General features: G+C 46.6%; 1 protein-coding gene across 2 annotated transcripts in view; it reads right to left on the bottom strand.

Annotated features, from left to right (window-relative positions):
- Window positions 1–20,692, bottom strand: part of LOC129179195 (uncharacterized) — a 52,826-nt gene that overhangs the window by 13,209 nt on the left and 18,925 nt on the right. Inside the window, exon 1 of one of the 2 annotated variants that reach the window (XM_054772102.1) lies at window positions 238–477. The exons of the other annotated variant lie outside the window; for it this stretch is intronic. Within the exon in view, the coding sequence (XP_054628077.1) occupies window positions 238–331 (94 nt within the window). The 5' untranslated portion in view covers window positions 332–477. Of the gene's footprint in view, window positions 1–237; window positions 478–20,692 lie in introns of those variants that run through there. 2 annotated transcript variants of the gene reach the window in all.

The raw sequence follows: 20,692 nt of genomic DNA, 5'->3' as shown, positions 1-20,692 counted from the left end.
GCCATGTGGTTGAAGACGGCCTATGATTAGCACATATTTTTCAGGATGTGCTAGGATGACAGTGGCGTTTGTTTCTCTCGCGAGACCTGGCAACACTGGATTCGGCAGCCACTGAAGCGAAACAGCTGTACAGATGTCTCGGGCGCGCGATTTAAATGTCGAAACTCGTTGACTTGACTCCTTGTATTCAAGGTAAAAAGTGTGTCAAATGTTTCTAATTACAATATGTAAACATACCTGGGATTTTTAGCACAACGTACGTCGTGCAAACCTCCAGTTGTCGCTCGTTCTCCTCTCTTTTTCTGGAAAGTTCCTCCCCGCCCGACGCCATCGTTCTTTCAAACAGCTCAGAAACTGCGTCAACACCCGCAACCTGCCACTTCTTAATTAACTCCTTCAACCGTATAAACGTACTGGATTACTTTGTACATTTCTTTGTCGCCTTCGCCATTTTCTTCGTGCCGTCTGACTGCTGCGTTAACTTCCGCATTTTTGTCATCTTTCGTCTTTATTGGCGGTTGGCAAACCAGGTATTAGACACATTACCGCCACCTACTGGACTCAGTATGGAACGGAAGATTATGCAGAAATAAATATGTATACCGTATTCACAGATAATAAAAAAAAGAATAACAATCGTAGTATTAACAATTATAACATAATTAAATTCTGTGTATTCTTTCCCCCAAAACAATGAAAAACTGGTGTATTTTTGGAAGAGACCTGTTACAAAGTAACGTAGGCTTAATTGTCATGGTCATGCATGCGGGTACTGTGGGCCTGGGTGGCGGAGGGGGGGTGGGGGGTGGCGGGCGCTTGGGTGTTTGTCGCCGCTGCTCTTTGTGCTCTGCTGGGCCGCTGTCTGTGTCTGGTGGCATTTGGCTGGTCTGGCCAAAACCAAAAACATATTTTATATATATATATATATAGTTTTTAAGTAGAGCTACAATATACAAAAGCAAGAAGGGGGAGTTTGAAAAAGTAATTTAATTTCTACAAGAATTAAACTGAAATAGGCTGTTCAGCTGATCAAAAGTTTCAGACCATCACTCAAAAAATAACAAAAATCTCTCCAAACCAGAACAAAAAATGTTCTCAGTAGGACTCAGTAATGAGTAGCTCCACCGTTCTTGTTCATCACTTCAAAAACGGCTTTGGGCATGCTTGATGCGAGTGTTTCCAGGAGGCTAGTGGGAACATTGCTCCAAGTGGTGAAGATGGCTTCACAAAGGGCATCAACTGTCTGGAAGTGATGGCCATTTTTATAAACTTCCCTTGCCATCCATCCCCAAATGTTCTCTATGGGATTTAAATGAGGGGAACATGCAGGATGGTCCAAAAGAGTGATGTTATTCTCCCTGAAGAAGTCCTTGGTCAAGCGAGCATTGTGAACTGCAGCGTTGTCCTGTTGAAGAACCCAGCTGTTACCACACAGACGAGGGCCCTCAGTCATGAGGGATGCCCGCTGCAACATCTGCATGTAAGCGACCGCCGTTTGACGACCCTGCACCACCTGAAGCTCCAGTGTTCCACTGAATGAAAAAGCACCACAGATCATGATGGACCCCCCTCCACTGTACTGGGTAGAAAACATCTCAGGTGGGATCTCCTTGTCATGGCAGTAACATTGGAAGCCATCTGGACCATCAAGGTTACATTTTTTCTCATCAGAGAATCAAACCTTTTTCCACCTTTCAATGTCCCATGTTTGATGCTCCCTGGCAAAGTCTAAACGGGCACTTTTGTGGCGTCGAAGGAGACGAGGTCTTTGAATTCCTTTTTTGTTTTTTTAAACCCTTTTCCCGCAGATGCCGTCTGATGGTTATTGCACTGCAGTCGGCACCAGTAAGGGCCTTAATGTGGGTGGAAGACCGCCCTGTGTCTTGATGGACAGCCAATCGGATCCTCCGGCTCAGCGCAGGTGTGATTTTTTTGGGTCTATCACTTGACTTTTTTGTTCCATAATGCTCAGGATCTTTCAAAAAACTTGGAATGACTGATTTACTGCACCCAACCTCAGCTCGACAATCCGACCACGTTGAAAAAGAGAAAGCTTCTTAGCTTTAGTCATCATGAGGGCATGACAGTGTGAATGCCTGACAGAAAATGAACACTTGGAGCAGATTTGGGCTTTTATAGCCTGTGGTCTTAAACTTTTGATCAGCTGATAAACAGCCTATTTCAGTTTTTTTTTTGTTTAAGTTACAAGTTCCAAATTAACCTCAGCTCGACAATCCGACCACGTTGAAAAAGAGAAAGCTTCTTAGCTTTAGTCATCATGAGGGCATGACAGTGTGAATGCCTGACAGAAAATGAACACTTGGAGCAGATTTGGGCTTTTATAGCCTGTGGTCTTAAACTTTTGATCAGCTGATAAACAGCCTATTTCAGTTTTTTTTTTGTTTAAGTTACAAGTTCCAAATGTTTTTTGTCTCACTCCCCCTTCTTGTTTTTGCATATTGTTGCTCTACTTAAAACCTCATTAAATGTGCAAAATGCAAATTCTAGCAATTTTTCAACTGGTCTTAAGATTTGGATCAGGAGTGTATATATACACTGTATATATCTCATGCCTGTGATATAAACAGTCTAAACTTAAATTTTTGCAAAACCCACGCTTGTACTCTCATAGCACTCTTCCACCTCTTCGTGACTTTTGTGCATTCGTCAGTTTAAGTTGGCTATTATTTGGAAAACTGCTCAGATTACCCCAATTCATCAATCGGATGATCCCACTAATGTCTCCAATTATCGGCCAATTTCAATTCTCCCAAAAGTTTCTAAGTTACTTGAAAAAACACAATATAATCAACTAACCTAAGTACCTTGAAGACAATAAAGTGCTCAGTGACTGTCAGCATGGTCTTAGACCCTTCTGGTCAACCATGTCGGCATTGCTTTTATTCACTGAACAGATACTGAAGGGATATATCACTGGAGCTGTATTCACAGACTTACAAAAAGCCTTTGATATAGTAAGTCATCGTATTCTGTTGAACAAACTCATAACTTTTCATTTGTCCTCTTCTGCAATAGACATGTTCACATCATAGTTAACTGATAGATCCCAGGTTGTAAAGTCACAGGCATTAGACACTTCTATGGGGTCCCTCAGGGGAGTATTTTAGGACCTTTACTCTTCCTGGTGTACATTAATGACCTTCCCCATGCACTTACTTTCTCGGACTCCTCATTATACGCCGATGATACTGTACTTTGAGTCTGGCGAAAATACAGACGCAATAAACAACAAACTACATAAAGATCTGCAACGCTTACAGCAACGGTTGCAAAATAATCACTTCACTATTAATGTAAAAAAAAAAAACAGAATACGTGTACTTTTATTCATCGAGGAAGCATTTATGCATATTTCATCCCATCATTTTCTCAAATCAACAACTCTCCACTGTATCCACTTACAAATATTTTGGAGTCACTCTGGACTCCCACCTCACTTATAGTGAGCAAGCTCAAAATCTCTCTAAAAAGTTGAAACAAAAGTTATATGATCATGGCAAAATTAGGACGAACTGTCTTTTTCTGTCTCAGGGGGACAAAAAAAAAAGAGACAAGAGACAAGGACAACAGCAGCAACAACAACAATTGTGACAACAAGAACAGAACAACAGAAACATACAGAACTACATCAGCAAATAAATGTCTGTGACAACTATAAAGATGAACAAGCACATAAGGACAAAGGACAAAACAGTATCAACAACCACAATGATAATACTGCATTGAAACAGTCACACATAATAGTAGTCATGAAATGATGAACTATGATAGTGATCACAATGACAATACTGCATTGAAACAGTCACACATAATAGTAGTAATGAAATGATTATCTATGATAGTGAACAGAATGATAATTACTGTAATGCACATCATTGTAAAAAAAACTATAATCATACTGCTGATATCACCGTCGCTGTAATAAAACCAACAGCATAATAACACCCTGGTTAACTCAGTGAGTAATGTGGGGAAGTACGTATGTACTGTGAGTGTGCATATGTACAGGTATCTCTGTATGTGGGGAAGACTTCATATATATAAAGGTGCAAGAATGTGTGGGCGTGTAATTGTCACTGAGAATGCATGAAAGGAAAGGGGCCGCCCTCCACCTCCCAAAGAGCCCCACCCCAAATAGCCAGGCCGAGCCCCCGCCGCTAGAAGGCCACCAGGCCCACAGGGGCAGGCAGCACAAAGGTCAGTGCCCCAAGAGCCAGCCCAGAGAGCCCTCCCCCCCGGAAAGACCTTCAAGGGGCCGCAGAGAGGCAATCCCAGCGAAAGACAGGGCGCCGGTGGGCCGAAGGACAGCCAACCCCTGAGGCCAGCGAGAGATCACACCCCACAAAGGCAGACGAGTACCAGGGGTCACAAACCGGCAGGCCCAGAGACGCCCCCACAACCGGAAAGAAGCCCGCCCACGCCGGAAGCGCCACCCCCACCCCCAGGGAGCGGAGCCCGGCCCGCCCCGGGCCAACCCTCGCCCGACCCCCGACACAGGACCGCCCCGCCCAGGGATGCAGGAGGCACACCCTCCACCCACCATGCGGAGGCACGGGCGGCAGAGATGAATCACCCAGCACCCGACCCCACAGAGCAAACCCCTGTATGCGTCCCCCCCCAAAATAAATAACTAAAATAAAAAAATAAATAAAAGCACACACACACGCACGCACATACACACTCCTACGCACCCACGCGCGCACACACACTTGCCCACACACACAGTGGTCGACTGCCCGACACCCGGAAGCCTCGCCCTATCCCCGTTGGTAACCCAAGGAGCAGGGGAGCCGGGGACCCCGGAGTCCCAGACATACAATCCAGAACCCAGGCGCGGAGAGCGCGGACCGCCGGGGAGCAGTAAGACACCAGGCCACACATTCCCAACGGTAGGACGCCGCCAGCAAGGCAGACAGAGGAGTCAGCGAGGAGGAAAGCGGGAAAATGAGCAAGCGGGCGGGCAAACGGGTGAGCAGTCAGGCGAACCACCACACAGCGCCAACCGACACCTGTGGGGCAGCAAACCCCGGACAGGGAGCGGGAGCACTGCACCCCAAGTCGCAGGGAGGCCAAGCACCAGAGCCGAGAAGGCGAGACCAGCAGCAGACCAGCCGACGGACCCCACCAGCCACTAGAAGCCAGACCAGCCACATGCCACCAGAGCCGACAGCGCACCACCCGCGCACCGGAGCGCCACGCCCGACAAGCCCGCAGACAGACTGGGGGAGCGAGGACACAGACAGCGGCCCAGCAGAGCACAAAGAGCAGCGGCGACAAACACCCAAGCACAGGCCGCAGGACATACCACAGGCCCTACCCGGCCCGCCAGGATGCCCAGTCCGGCCCACCCAACCCCCCAGAGGCGATACCACCAGTGCCCCCCAACACTGGAGCCCCACCGGAGGTAGCGTCCACAGCGCCACCCCCAAACCGCCAAACACCACGGACCAGCCACACGCCCCAAGGCAGATCCGACCGCCACGAGAACAGCGGGAACCGCGCTCACGCGCCCCCCGCATACCACCACGGCCGGCAAGGGAGCAACACTACGGCAACCACAAGAGCACCGGACCCCACATAGAGCGGAGCACAGCCACACCCACGAAGCACGCAAGCCAGTGGCGCCAGAGAGGGACAGAGAAGCAAGCACCGCACGACAGGGCCCACGAGAGGAGCGACCCCCTGCCCGGCGCCCAAGCAGATGCCCCCGTCCGCCCCGCTCCCTGCCACGCCGCAGACTGGCCACCAGTCCACCCCCCGCCCCGCCCAAGGGAGAAACCCCGGAGGGAGGGAGACAACCGCCAGCCAGGAAGCAGAGACCAGCCAGACCCCCCCCCCCCCCAGCAGCAGTAGGTGCCCGGCACCTGCAGGATGCAGCACCCCGCCCACCCACCACCCCAGAGGCCAACCAACGCCGCCCCCTGGACGGCCCCCCCGACACCGCCCCATCACCCGACCCGGTAACCTGTTTGCAAGGAAGTAGTTGGAGAAGTTTGGGAGTTCTAAGCCACCATATTCTTTAGATTTTTGTAACGTTTTGAGACTTATTCGTGCTGGTTTATTTTTACAAAGAAATTTATTTATATATGAATCTAATGACTTGAACCAAATTATAGATGGTTTGGTGGGGATACCTTTGGTAAGATCAGCATTTTCACGGTGGATACTCTGCCTGTAAGTGAGATGGGCAAGGTTCTCCAACGTGCAAGATCATCCTCTATTGACTTCAATAGTGGAGTATAATTCAAGCGGATCAGGTCTGACAGGTTGGAGGAAATGTTAATACCCAAATACTTAATGTTCCCTGAACACAGTGGTATAGAGGGGGTGCTCTGGAAACCAAAGTTAATGGGTAGTACTGTGGATTTAGACCAGTTAATGGAGTAATCTGAGAAGGTGCTATAATTGTTAATGAGTGAGATAGATTCGTGAAGTGAAGAATGTGAATTATCTAGGAAGAGTAATACATCATCAGCATAAAGGCTTATCTTATGATGAACATTTGTGGTGTGGATCCCTTTAATATTTATATGTTGTCGAATTGCAGCTGCAAAAGGTTCGATAAAGATAGCAAATAGTGAAGGAGAGAGTGGACACCCTTGCCTAGTACCTCTTTGTAAAGTAAATTCTGGAGAGATGTGATTGTTGGTCCGAACAGAGGCCTTCGGGGTGTTATATAGTATTTTAATCCATGTTCGAAATGAATCTCCAAAGCCAAATTTTTGTAGTGTTGCAAAGAGAAATTTCCAGTTCACTCTGTCAAATGCTTTTTCAGCATCTAATGAGACAATTGTGGTTTCTAAATTATGGATGATAGAGTAATCAATCAGATTGATTAGACGGCGTACTTTGCTAGTTGAGTGTCTCCCCTTGATAAATCCTGATTGATCAGGGTGTATTATATGAGGGGTAACTTTTTCCAGCCTTATCGCTAACGCTTTGCATATTATTTTAAGATCTGCATTAATCAGTGAAATTGGACGATAACTGGAAGGTAGTGTTGGGTCCTTATCCGGTTTCAGCAGGAGGCTGATTGTAGCTGATGTTTGGAGGCAAGCATGAACTGTCTTTGATTTCCAAAACCATTCTAAGAAATATTGGGGCTAGTAATGACCAGAATGTTTTATAAAACTCGGCATGGAACCGTCAGGTCCTGGTGCTTTGTTATTCGGCAACCGGTGTAGAGCATCATGAAGTTCTATTAATGAAATGGGTACATCTAAGTTTGTCACCTGTTCGTCATTTAATTTTGGTAATTCTATGGTGTTGAGAAATGTTTCGATATCTGGGAGAGATGGTTTAATCTGAGGTGTATATAGATTTTTATAAAAGCTCCTAAAGACGGAATTAATTTCTTCCGGGAGGTGAGTGATGTGACCTCCTGAGTTTCTAATGGAGGAGATAGAGCTTTTTTCTTTATTGACTTTTAGTTGGTTAGCTAAGTATTTTCCGTGTTTATTGCCATGCTCAAACTTTTCCAAACGTAGTCTCTGCAGTTGGAACTGGATTTTCTTGTCAGTAATTTCTTTTAAGTCTAGTTTCAGTTTCCTTAGGTTACTTAGGATATGCTCATCTTGTGAGTCAGCATGAGCTGCTTCGAGGATTTGGATTTTTTTCTCCAACTCTGATTCTAGTAATCTCTCTTTCTTTTTCTTATATGATGAATATGAAATGGTTTTTCCGCGCATTACTGCTTTTGCTGCCTGCCACAGAATACTAGCCGAGACACCGGGTTGGTCATTGAAGTCTAAAAACATTGTCCACTCTCTTTCAAAGTATTTTAGGAAGTCTGAGTCTTTTAGTAATGATGTATTTAATCTCCAGCATCTAGTAGGAGCGCTCATAGTTTGGTTAGTCAGAAAAAGAGAGACGGGGGCGTGGTCACTAATGGTGATAGGGTGTATGTGAATGTTTGAAATGTCTGATATGATTGAATTGCTTGTCAAAAAGTAGTCAATACGAGAGTAGGTGTGGTGCACTGGTGAGAAATAAGTATATTCCCTGTGAGTAGGGTGATAAGAGCGCCAAGCATCACAAAGACCAAAATCATTCATGTATTTCTTCAGTATCGATGTTGACTGAGACTCACGATGTCTCCCAGCTGGGCTAGACCTGTCCACTTCTGGATTAAATACTAAGTTGTGGTCCCCTCCCAAGATCATACTTGTATCCAAATGTGCAGAGAGAGAAGAAAAGAAGGCATGAAAGAAGGAGGGGTCGTCAACATTCGGATCATATATGTTGGCAATGCAGAAATGTACATTATCAACAGATATGTTCATTTATATATCTCCCTTCTGTGTCTGTAATAGTGTTGTGGAGTGTAAAATTCACCCTCCTGTTAATTAAAATAGCTACCCCTCTCTGTTTGGAGTTGTAACTTGCTAAATATGTGTGTGGGAACTGTGGTGAGTGAAGTGTATGGCAGCTGACTTGGACATGTGAGTCTCTTGTAATAAGACAATGTCTGCTTGGGTGTTCTTCAAATGATTAAAAATGTTTTGTCTTTTTTCTATCGACCCAACTCCCCTGACATTCCAAGTGACAAACTGTAGTGAGTTCATCCTACACTAGCTTTTGGTGATGTGTGTGTAAACAAGATCAAATGCGAAGTATGTGTACCTGGAAGTAAAAATCATGGGAGTATATACAGTACATTTAAATGTATGCTTAATTTGTACATAGGCAAAGTGTAACATCGTAATCCTGAATGAACTAAGCCAACTAAAGTGAGGACGTGATGTGGGTTTATGCATAAGTGAGATGAGCGTGCTTGTAAGAAGTTGTGATATCCATATCAAAGACATATTTTAACACTTTAATATTGCCCACTTTGTCCTATTATTTGCCAATCTTACAACAAATGACATTTTGGAGCCAATGACCAGACTCTACAATACAGCTTATTAGAGCCACAATAGACTTCCTGGTTGGACACATCACTGTTCTGCTTTTCAAAAATTATAGAATGAACACAGGCATGAAATTGTATTTTGAAATCCCAAACAGAAATCAGTGTCTCGGTACCAAAACTTAGAACAAAGGCAAACTATACCACCATATCGGTAACCAACGGACTTCTGCCACTACCTGTTTTTAAAAGCTCTGATGGACTGACATCTTTCTCTTATGTTTTTACAAAGGCTTGGAATGAGGTCCCACTGCACCTAAAGACCATTTCAACTCTGAGACACTTTAAAGTCCCACGCCCGCCATCTGATGGACAGTCACTCACTGAGATTATCTCAGTAGATTCCTCCTGTTCACTTCTTTTCCAATTTGCTGTATGTTTGCTTTGCCTGTGTTTTGTCCTATGCAGGCTGATGTGGTAGTGATGTATGTGTTTACGTTCTGCAGAGCAGGAACCTTCTGAAAAAAAAGCACGTATGCCGAGACAGGCCCGATACTTTTTTAATCTTTTCCCGTTTTGAAAACTAGCTAAATAAAAAAGTTAGCAGGGCTCCAGCACCAGCAAAGCAAACAACACTACTCATTTGTGACAACACCTAAAAGTCAATGACAAAGAGGCGTGTCCGTATGTCTTTCTCATTCAACGTCCTTATTTTCATGCAGTAGTCTTCTGCCTCTTTGCAATGGATTGTATTTTGGGTATTTAACCAATTTATGTTCATGTACAGTATACATATCCTGTGTAGATCAATGCTCTTTTTTCACATATCGGCCAATATATCGGTTATAGATATTGGCTTTTTTTTGGCCCCCAATATCGGTATCGGCATCAGCCCCAAAAATCCCATACCTGTCGGGCTCTAGTGAGAAGCACTGTCATCCGGGAAAAACTCGGAGTAGAACCGCTGCTGATGAGGGTATCTGGTCCGGAATGCCTCTCTAGGGAGGTGTTCAGGGCACATCCGACCAGTAGGAGGCCTCAGGGAAGACCCAGGACACGTTGGAGAGACTATGTCTCTCAACTGGCCTGGGAACGCCTCGAGACCTGCCGGGAGGAGCTGGACGAAGTCGCTGCGAAGAGGGAAGTCTGGGCCTCCCTGCTTAGGCTGCTGCCCCAACGACCCCACTTCGGATAAGCAGAAGAAGATGGAGTTCAGATGTATCGTGTATGTTTTATCGTAAGACTTAGATCGTGTCGACTTGTAGCTTGCATGCTGAAAAAGTGTGTGCAACCCTGATCAGTGGCGGAGCTACGGGGTGGCCACCCCAATGAAACATTTCTGGCTCCACCACTGTCCCTGATATTCATATTCATGTTTAGAAATGTAGTCAATACAGTATATTGACGATGTTTATAGTAGGAGGTAGATCGCAAGCCGAAAGAGTGTGAGCACCCCTGCTCTAGGACATTTAAAACGGCATTTTCGCCCATGCTAACAAATTAGAGTCCGCTAAAAATGCATTGAAAAAACCTTCAAGGTGCAGCAAAACTCTGGTCTTATATTGGATAATAATTATGAAAACAAACAAACGACGGAATATACAAATGTAATTGTAAAAAAATTATCAGACAAATGAAAGGTTGTGCATAACGTGTACATCAGTTGACAAAACAGAAATGACGTTCCGTCACATGACCCACGAGGCTTCTCAACGAAGCACTCGCACACGCCGCACGCAACACACGCACACACTCATAGCACTTTATTTATTTATATCTGTATTAATGTCTCTTCTGTTGTTGTTGCTTAATTTATTGGTATATATGTTTATGTGTTTATGTTTCTTATGTTCTTATTCTTTCTTGTGTTTTCTTTCTTTTCTTGGGAGAATGAACAGAATAAGATTTTCATTGCATGGTATAACTGCTGTTTTACCATGCACATGACAATAAAACTCTCTTGAATCTTGAGTCGTTGTCCTATTGGTTGGTTGTTAAATGAACATGGCGGCCGTCCGTCTGACTCGAGGTCACCAAAAATGACATTTCCGCCCACGGTGATAGCTAACCAGCGAAATCAAGTATCCTAAAATCAGAGGAACAGTGAAAATACCTCCAAGTTATAGCAAAACTCCAGTCCTGCGAATAGCTTCCTTCTCCTCTCTTAATCGAGAAAGTTCCTCCTCGTAGGACGCTATCGTGCTTTCAAACATCGCCGATATTTCATCAGCGCCCGCCATTAGTCGCTCCTTCACCAACTCTTTCAGCATTTTTAATGTTTTTTTCCTCAATTGCATTTCGTCGCCTTCCGCCTTTCTCTTGGATTGATGTTTTAGGAGCACCCGTGGCGTCACACTGCTGCCATCTTGCGGCGGTATGGAAGACTGCTCCAGATAAGGAGCTTTAAAAAGCGGTGGAGATGATTGCTCATTTTTCTCAACAAAGGCATGAAGGAGTTCGACTTCATCACGTTGTTTCACAGGTCGCAGGGACCTTCAGTAGGCCTGCACCTACGAGCAGAAACCTCACTTCTACGAAGAAAAAAAAAAAGACTGCATAAATATACACTCCTAAACAAAATAATAAGAGTCATGATTTCATTTATTTGGAACATGCAAACAGTTTACATTGAATGATATTGATATAAAAGTGTAAAGTCACCGTGTAACACCTTATATGTTAAAAAAAAAGTTAGAATAGAGAAAAACAGTCTGTTTGTCCCAAACAAGGATAGCATGCTTGCTAACTGGACTTGTATCCATCTCACGGTGGCACAAAGGAGAGCACACCTTCCAATAACATCATCACATGGTTTACAATACCCGTACAATAGATACTGATTGCATTCGCTATCTATGGATGTCAGAAAGACCATTCAAAGTCTTTTTGGTTCCAATAATGTTTGGGCTGACTGCTCGTTGAAGTGACATCATCATCATCAGCTAACTTGTTCTTATCCGAGGCTGACCCCAACCCTTCTGGACGAGCCTTTTCTCCTCTGTGTGTTCTGGTGTGGTACACCATGTTTGACCTTTTAGAGAATCTTCTACTGCAAACTGAGCAACCGAAGGGTTTTTCTCCCGTGTGCGTTCTCATGTGCGACGCCATACTCGACCTTTGAGAAAATCGTCGACCACAAACCGAGCAACTGAAGGGTTTTTCTCCCGTGTGGGTTCTCATGTGTAATGCCATACTTGACCTTTCAGAAAATCCTTTAGCACAAACTGAACAACTAAAAGGTTTTTCTCCCGTGTGGGTTCTCATGTGCGATGTCATATTAGACCGATGAGAGAATCCTTTACCACAAATTGAACAACTAAAAGGTTTTTCTCCCGTGTGTGTTTTCATGTGTGATGCCAAATACGACCTGAGAGGGAATTTTTTACAACAAACTGAGCAACTAAAGGGTTTTTCACCCGTGTGGCCGCTCATGTGTAACGCCATAGTTGACCTTTCAGAAAATCCTTTGCCACAAACCAAACAATTAAAAGGTTTTTCACCCGTGTGGGTTCTCATGTGGGATGTCATATTAGACCTGTGAGAGAATCTTTTGCCACAAACTGAACAACTAAAAGGTTTTTCTCCTGTGTGGATTCTCATATGTGATGCCAAATACGACTTTAGAGAGAATTGTTTACCGCAACATGAACAACCAAAAGGTTTTTCTCCAGTGTGCCTTGCAATGTGTTGCACCAACGTGGACCTCACAGCAAATTTACAGTCACAAACTGAACAACTGAAAGGTTTTTCTCCAGTGTGCGTTCTCATGTGTCGCATCAACGTGAACCTTGTAGCAAATTTGCCGCTGCAAACTGAGCAACAGAAAGGTTTTTCTCCAGTGTGTGTTGCCATGTGTTGCACCAACGTGGACCTCAGAGGAAATTTACTGTCACAGACTGAACAACTAAAAGGTTTTTCTCCACTGTGGGTTTTCATGTGTCGCATCAAAGTGAACCTGATAGCGAATGTTCGGCCACAGAAGGAGCAACTAAAGGGTCTTTGTCCTGTGTGTTTCCGCATGTGTTCAGTCAAGCGGCTCTGAAACAAAAAGCTTTTAGCACAAACTGAGCAGGCAAAACGTTTTTTGCCCGTCTTCTTTTCTGAGAATTCAGAGTGTTTGTTGTCAGCGTGAGTCCTCACATCACCTTCACCGTCTGTATTGCTGCTCAAAGCTTCGTCATCCTCAGGAGAGTGTGACGTTACGTCATCACCATCTGATATCGGAGCTAAGAGCTTGTCTTCATGTTCTTCAGTCTTCACGGAGACACCAGTCAGTGGCAACTTGGTGAGAGCAGCCTCCTCTCCCTCCTGTGAGATCCAGAGTTCCTGTTCTTCCTCTTTAACGTGGGGGGGCTGGGGATGCACCTGCTTGAAAGTGGAGCTCCCCCCATGCAGTTCTTCTTGACGACCAATCATCTGCTGGACGTCTGAAGGACATAAACATAAGGACTCAGGTGGATCGTCTTCCTGGTCTTCAGTCTTCAAGGAGACACCAGTCGGTGGCAACTTGTTGAGATCAGCCTCCTCCAGTTCGAGGAGACACTCTCCCTCCTGAGTTATCTGAAGTTCCTCCTCCTCCTCTTTAACGTGGAGAGCCTGGGGCTCCTCCTGCTTCAGAGTGGAGCCCCCCTCCTTTGGTTGAGGGGAATGTTGTTCTTGATGACCGAACAGCTGCTGGACGTCTGCAGGACACAAACAAAACAAACACATGTTAGCTCAGACGTGATCCTTGAGATGTTTCTCCTGGAACTCAATGCACACGTTCATGTGTTCTCAGGCACTCAGACATGTTAGCACAATGAAAAATTATTAAAAAAAATATAGTGTAATCTACTAATATTATTTCTCTACGTTACACTCTTCTGCACTCTGTGTGTATGCTCGCAGCCCCGCCTCCACCCACCGAGACACAGAGACTGTATGACTGACAAAAGGGCTCACTCCGTTCATGCCGTTGTTCTACGGACCAAACGTGCCAAGGTGCCCGAAAGCAATGCACAGAGTGAATCATCTTCCTGCCTGTTTGGAGGTGAGAGACGAGGGAAACAGACACGCGTGCACATGGCAATATGTTGATTATCCACCTCATTTTCATTGAATTTCATTTGAATTCAACTCATTAATTTTTTTTTTGTCGTCCCAGGCCGAGTGCCCACGACACAGTACGTACAAAAGGCGGGGCACTGCTTCCCACCACCTTGCAAGCCCCAACCCACAAAGCAGGGGTGGACAGAACCGTGACAATTCTTGGCCCCTGGTAATAATAACAATAATCAATAACAATTCAAGTTAATTAATTGTTCAACTGTCATGTTAGAGTAAAAAAAACATGCAAAAACGGAAGGTACAATATTAATGGAAATTAATAAAAACAAAAAGAAAAGGTTTGCATAATGTGTGCATATGTTGACAAAGCAGAAATGCCGTCCCGTCACATGACTTCCGAGTCGTTGTCCCACTGGTGGTTAAATGAACATGGCGGACGTCCGTCTCACTTGAGGTCACTAAAACCGACATTTTCGCCCACGGTGATGCCTTACCAGCGAAATAAAGTGTCATAAAAGCAGCAGGACAGTGAAAATACCTCCAAGCTGTAGCAGAACTCCATTCTTGCGAACAGCTTCCAGTTGTTGTCGAAGTCGCTCCTTCTCCTCTCTCGTTCGGGAAAGTTCCTCCTCGTAGGACGCTATCGTTCTTTCAAACATCGCCGATATTTCATCAGCTGCAGCCATTAGTCGCTCCTTCACCAACTTCTTCAGCATTTTGTTTTCTTCAGGAGAGTAGGCGACTGGAACGTTTACGCTTCGCCTGTGGTCCTCTTGGTGATGTGCTAACTTCCGTCTTTTCCGACTTCGATGGAGGTTTTACGGCAGCTAAGCCGTAAAGACTCCGTGACGTCACAGCGCTGCCATCTTGTAGCTGCATTGAACACTGAGCAAAATAAAGAGCCGATAAAGAAAGAAAGGCTGCAATGGAGGTTGTTGTTAATATTTGTCTAGAAAAGCATGTAAGATGTGTCGAGGGCGTGTAAATTGAACAAGTATAAATAGCGAAAACACGGACAACACCACGAGGGAGACCGCATGTCTGGACACCAAATACAGACATGTATGTATGTATGTATCGTACTGTGGTGCCAGGAAGAAGGAGTCGCAGGCGGAGTGATTGGAACAACAGCAACTGGGAACATTTATTTCCCTGCTTCTCTCGAGCTTACAATCTCACAGAGCAAAATGCACATGTCTCTCAACCGGAAAACAAGGGTGCCTCAACAATAAGGGCCCAGGTGAAACTCCAACCCACATAAAGTTCCCATGGGTGAATTATGTCCAACATGCGCCACAGTACTTTATTAATCCCACAGCAGGGAAATTCACTTGTTACAGCAGCGAGCAAGATACGCAAGTAAAGAATACATATTGACTACAACATGTTTCAGGTGGTGCAGGTGTTGTAGACAGCTCACAACAGAACCCATCATTGAATCGGAATGGTGGTTTGAGGTTTAATTTGGACCCTGTGTTCAGCAGGTTACTGAGACCAAAACCCACAGCTCTTAGTCTTGCAAATGAGGTGAAGCCAGGGCCGAACCAGAACAATAGATGCTAACGAGCCAGTATCAGTGTCGTTCATACCCAACTCAGGGAGCGACACTTCCCTTTTATCGGAGGTGTTAATAGCCGGAGAGCATTATACCACTACTCTGCCCAGGCTTAGTGTAAGGAACCAATAGAAGGAGGGTGTTGGCACACCAATTCCACCCACTCTTACTGTATTTAAGGCCTAGGCTACCAGCACTTATTAGTTCGCTGACGAAGCTCTTTGGATGAGGAGCGAAACGTCCGACACTTTCTTCACAGAAGTACAGATGACGTCTCAAGAAGCCTTTCCCTCGATACTTCCCATATACAGCATACAAACAGTAAAGGTGCACAACGGCCCTTGAGAAGAAGAAGAAAAAAAACCCAATATTACACACAATCACAAAACACCCCAACAAAAGAACGGCAAAATCACAACCACCAGGCCTCAACGGTAGGTAACAAAATCCCTGAACCACGCTGGAGGTTTCACGGTCCTCCCTGCACGCGACACAGGCAAGGATGACCAATACTCCTGCGATCCTACCATATACTTATCCTGCGCAACAGAAGCAGGCAACTCCTCCCACCGTGGAGGTGAACCAAGAGTAGGGCAAGAGCGGGTCCCTGAGGGGGGCTCTGAAATAAGACCACTGGCATATGGTTTCAACCTATCGTAGTGAACTACCTGCGCCCATCCATCCTCAGCGAGGGGGTGACTGATGCAATACGTGCGGGCTGACACCCCCTCCGACTCCAGGAACCCCGTGATCTTAAAGGGGCCCTCCAATGGGCAGCCAGTTTCATCCGGTTTTCCTGGGGGTTATGCAGCCACACTAGGTGCCCTACGCTGTACGGTTTATGGCGGGCCTTAGAGTCATGATACAGTTTCTGTCTCTCGTAAGCAACTACTGCACTCTGCCTGGCGTTCACAAAAGCCACCTCGAGCCTCTCTACCATAGTAGAGACAAAGTCAGCATGAGAGACAGAAAAAACAGCATTATCTGGTTGCCTTGGCACTAACACATCCACGGGGACCCGAGCCTCCCGACCATGTACGAGGTAATAGGGAGTGTACCTCGTGCTCGCGTGAACTGACGTGTTGTAAGCAAAAGCCACCTGCTTCAAATAGTCATCCCATTCACCCCTGCTAGCCAGCAGCGATTTGGCTAGCTGATCGATAAGGGTATGATTAAAACGCTCAACCATACCGTCGGATTTGGGATTATATGGTGTAGTGCGAGTTTTCTTAATGCTTAGCAGTTCACACAGCATTTGTACAATTTCTGCCTCAAACTGTCTGCCCTGATCGCTATGTACAGCCTCTGGGATGCCATGTGCTAGCACATAATCCTCAAACAGACACTGAGCAACCGATTGAGCAGTTTGATTGGGAAGAGCATAAAGGTTGACACATTTTGAAAAATAATCCTCAATCACCAGCACATATCTACTTCCCCGAGATGTCCCTGGAAGTTCCAAAATGTCCATTGCAACTCTTTGGAATGGCCTCACGGCCTGTAACCCCCCCATCGGAGCACGGTGTTTTGGTACAGGGGTTTTGCGAGTCTGACATGGCACACACTGTTCACACCACTGGCGAATATCCTTGAGCATGGAAGGCCAGTAGCACCGTTCTCTAGCCTGCTCCCACACTCTTTCGGCTGTGAAATGTGCAGAAAGCGAGCCCCCATGCAGGTGGAAGAGAATTTCAGGGACCAGTGCTGCAGGAACGATCACCTGATGTTGGGCCTCCCCCAGGGGGCAGGAGTTCACCGTTCAGCATAAAAGGCCATTGACCAGCGACAGCCTTGGAAACTCCATCCAGAGCTTCCGTAGCCACCGGGAGCTGCCTCTCAGCTTCCCCCTAGGCGGATGGGAGCCCCCGGCCTGGATCCAGTTCACCACAACATGAATGTCGGGATCATTCTGCTGTTGTGTTTTCAGGGCTTCAGTGTCAGCCAAAAGGACATGCAGGTGCTGCCCCCTGGTGCCAGGCTTAGCAGGCTGCAGCACTGCACCCAAGGGGGACATTTCACCTGTTGTGGGGTGAGTGTCAACAATATTCACCTGGACAGGGGTACTTTGTGTGTCCCTGTCGGGGCGCCTTGAGAGGGCATCAGCGTTTGTGTGACAAGGCCCCCGCTTGTATTGCATGACCCAGTTAAAGGGGTCCAGCTCCAAGACCCATCTGGCCCTCTTCGGATCTTTGTCAATGGCCATGCCCCGGAGCCCTAGAAGAGGTTTGTGGTCAGTTATTATAGTGAAGTCAGACGCCCCAATATAATGCCTAAATTGACGGACGGCCCACACTACAGCCCATAGCTCTTTATCAAATGTAGACCAACGTCGCTGGGTGTTAGTAAGCGACTGGCTGGCATAAACCACTACTCTTTCCAGCCCCTCCTTATCCTGAGCTAACACCGCCCCTACAGCTTCATTTGAGGCATCAGTGTACACTTTAAAAGGAGCAGCATAATCCGGCATGGCAACTACTGGGGCGGACGAGAGCACAGATTTCAAATACTCAAAAGCTGCATTACAATCATTAGTCCATTCAAAAGAAACATCTTTGCATGTTAAATGATGCAAGGGGTCAGCCTTATGAGCAAAGTCATTCACAAATCGCCTGTAGTACGAGCACAGGCCCAAGAAGGCCCTCACTTCTGTGGGTGATTGTGGTGTGGGCCAAGTCTTTACCTTTCTCGGGTCTGGTTTCCAGTCCATGACGTGAAACCACATGGCCCAGGAACGCCACATGGTCCCGCGCAAGGTGACATTTCTGGGGATTAAGCTTGAGCCCCGCGGCCTGTATACGCGAGAACACCTCTCGCAGGCTGGCTAGGTGCTCCTCAAACGTTGGGCTGAATATTAATACATCGTCCAAATAGACCATACACACCTGCCACGGAAGCCCCCGAAGAACCAACTCCATCATGCGCTGAAACGTGGCAGGTGAGTTGGTGAGACCCATGGGCTGATACAGGCCCCTCCCCGTGGTGAAAGCTGTCTTCTGGCGGTCTTCCTCAGCCACCTCGATCTGCCAATAGCCATTTGAAAAATCCAAGGTACTGAACCAGCAGGACCCCGCCAGTGCGTTGAGAGTGTCATCCACGCGGGGCAGGGGATGGCAGTCCCTCACTGTGATGCTGTTCAAGCGTCTATAATCTATGCAGAATCTCCAATCCCCATTCTTTTTCTTTACCAGAACAACAGGGGAGCAACAGCTCTCTTCAATTACTCCGTCGTCTAGCAATGCAGCCACTTGTCTGTCCATCTCCTCCCTCTTTTCAGGAGAGGCTCGGTAGCCTCGCTGTCTCACAGGTGGGTGATCACCTGTGTTAATGCAGTGTTTGATAAGGGTGCATTTACCAGTTACTGCTTTGGAGGTGTTAAAAATGTCGCTATATTCATCTAGCAGGGCCCTCAATTGTCCCATCTGCAAGGCATTAACAGGGGATTCTGCCAAGGACACCGGCAGCATTACAGTTGCAGCCACCTGGGACACCACCGCAGGGGTGGGGACTGTAGGTGTCACTAGTTCCCCCTCATTCACAGAGAAAAGCTCCCCGAGATGGCCTACCACGGCCTACCAGCCTACCACGGGAAAAATCCAAGAGTCCGTCAGGAAGTCCAGACGTACAGTAGAATTGCGGTTTGAGTGGACTTGCGTAGTACATGGAAAACATGCTGCCCTGCTGATTACCTAAGCGTAATGTAGTCATCACAGTCCCGAGTGTGTCCAGTAGCTGTCCATTTATGGCCCTAGCTGCAATAATATTTGTGCTAAGGGGGCGCTGGTGCAGGGCCGGAACAGACTGGCGTAAATCGGCACTAATAAATGATTCATAGGAACCAGAGTCTATCAGAATATTGAGTTCTGTACCCTCAATGCTCCCTCGCACGTATGAGGAGCGTTGCTCAGTGGGCGGAGAACATGCAGCAACGTGACTCTGAGGAGGTGGAGAGGTTACCTCCTTGGAAGGCCCCTGCGGTGTGGTAGCTGGTGTCTGGGCCACGACGCCAGCTACATCCCGTTTCCCGGTGTGTTAGCGGGGTCTTGGCGGCCTGGAGAGAGGAATCTCACCCCTTGTCGTCTTGCTGAGTTGCCGTAGAAGCTGTTCGTCTTGGTCGGTGTTTGGCTCCGCCCCTCAGGAGAAGCAGCTCGGTCAAAGTAGGGAGATGGAGAGCGGCGATCTGGCCCGGTGTACTGGTCCTCACGTCGGGCCGGCCATCCTGGAGAAGGCGAACGTCCTCGCGACTCAGACCATGGATGCAAGGACTGGCAACCCCGGGCCCCACACTGGAATCAACATTGCCCAGGGATGGGGGAGGGGACCTCGCTGTCTCTCGGGCTATATCACAGTGTCCTGCAATGATCAGGGCTTCAGCTAAATCAGAAGCTCCCTGCTCCTGGCATTTCGCCTTAAGGCATGGGTCAAGTCCAGCTAGAAATCTACGAAATTTTTCTTCCTTTTGTGCGGCTTCCCCATAATTAGGGAAGGCCTCATCCACGAGCTTCCCTATATCAGCGGCATAGACATCCAGGCTCTCACCCAGGGCAAGACGTCGAGCAGCAAGGTTAGCTCTGAAGTTGTCAAGGAAATGTCTGTCGAAAAGCATCCAGCAGCTTCTCCTTTACTGTAGAATAATCCGCTATAGTCCCACAGCAAGAAAGCAGCCTTGGATAATCTTGTAGGGAGAATTCGGGCTAGTTCATCATCATAGTTGCTGCCGGTGTTGTGCCGAGTTTGGCATCCATGCCGAGATCTGCATGCAGGTCGCGGGAGCGCGCACGCTCAGCTGAAAACTCAACCGTGTGACGCCGTGTTAGTCTTAAGGCACAGTACTTCATGATAATGAAGCGATGGTACGTTTTGTCAGCTTTATGGGTAACTATACAGCACCCAAAGCACGAATTTCTTGACTTTATATTTGTTAGATATGTGGAAGCATTTGATTCAAGCATATCTAGAAACGCGGTGGGAGGAGCAGGTTAGACATTCACAATGTAACTGTGGCACTTTGTTACACAGTTGTCCCTCGATTTATTTGTTTCTGTATAACAAATGACAAATTACCAAGCTCATTCATTTATAGAAAAGAGGGGCATGCATGCAGTATTCGGTAGGGAGGATTTTGGAGCTGCCGAAAATTGCATGCACCCCTGGTTGGTCAAATACGACTCCTAAATGTGCGTAATTCACACGATGTGCTTCAAAGACACCCATCTCTCACA

Source organism: Dunckerocampus dactyliophorus, chromosome 4 (genome assembly GCF_027744805.1).
Source record: "Dunckerocampus dactyliophorus isolate RoL2022-P2 chromosome 4, RoL_Ddac_1.1, whole genome shotgun sequence".
In the NCBI taxonomy this organism is placed as follows: Eukaryota; Metazoa; Chordata; class Actinopteri; order Syngnathiformes; family Syngnathidae; genus Dunckerocampus; species Dunckerocampus dactyliophorus.
This window is presented reverse-complemented; position numbering and strand designations above follow the sequence as displayed.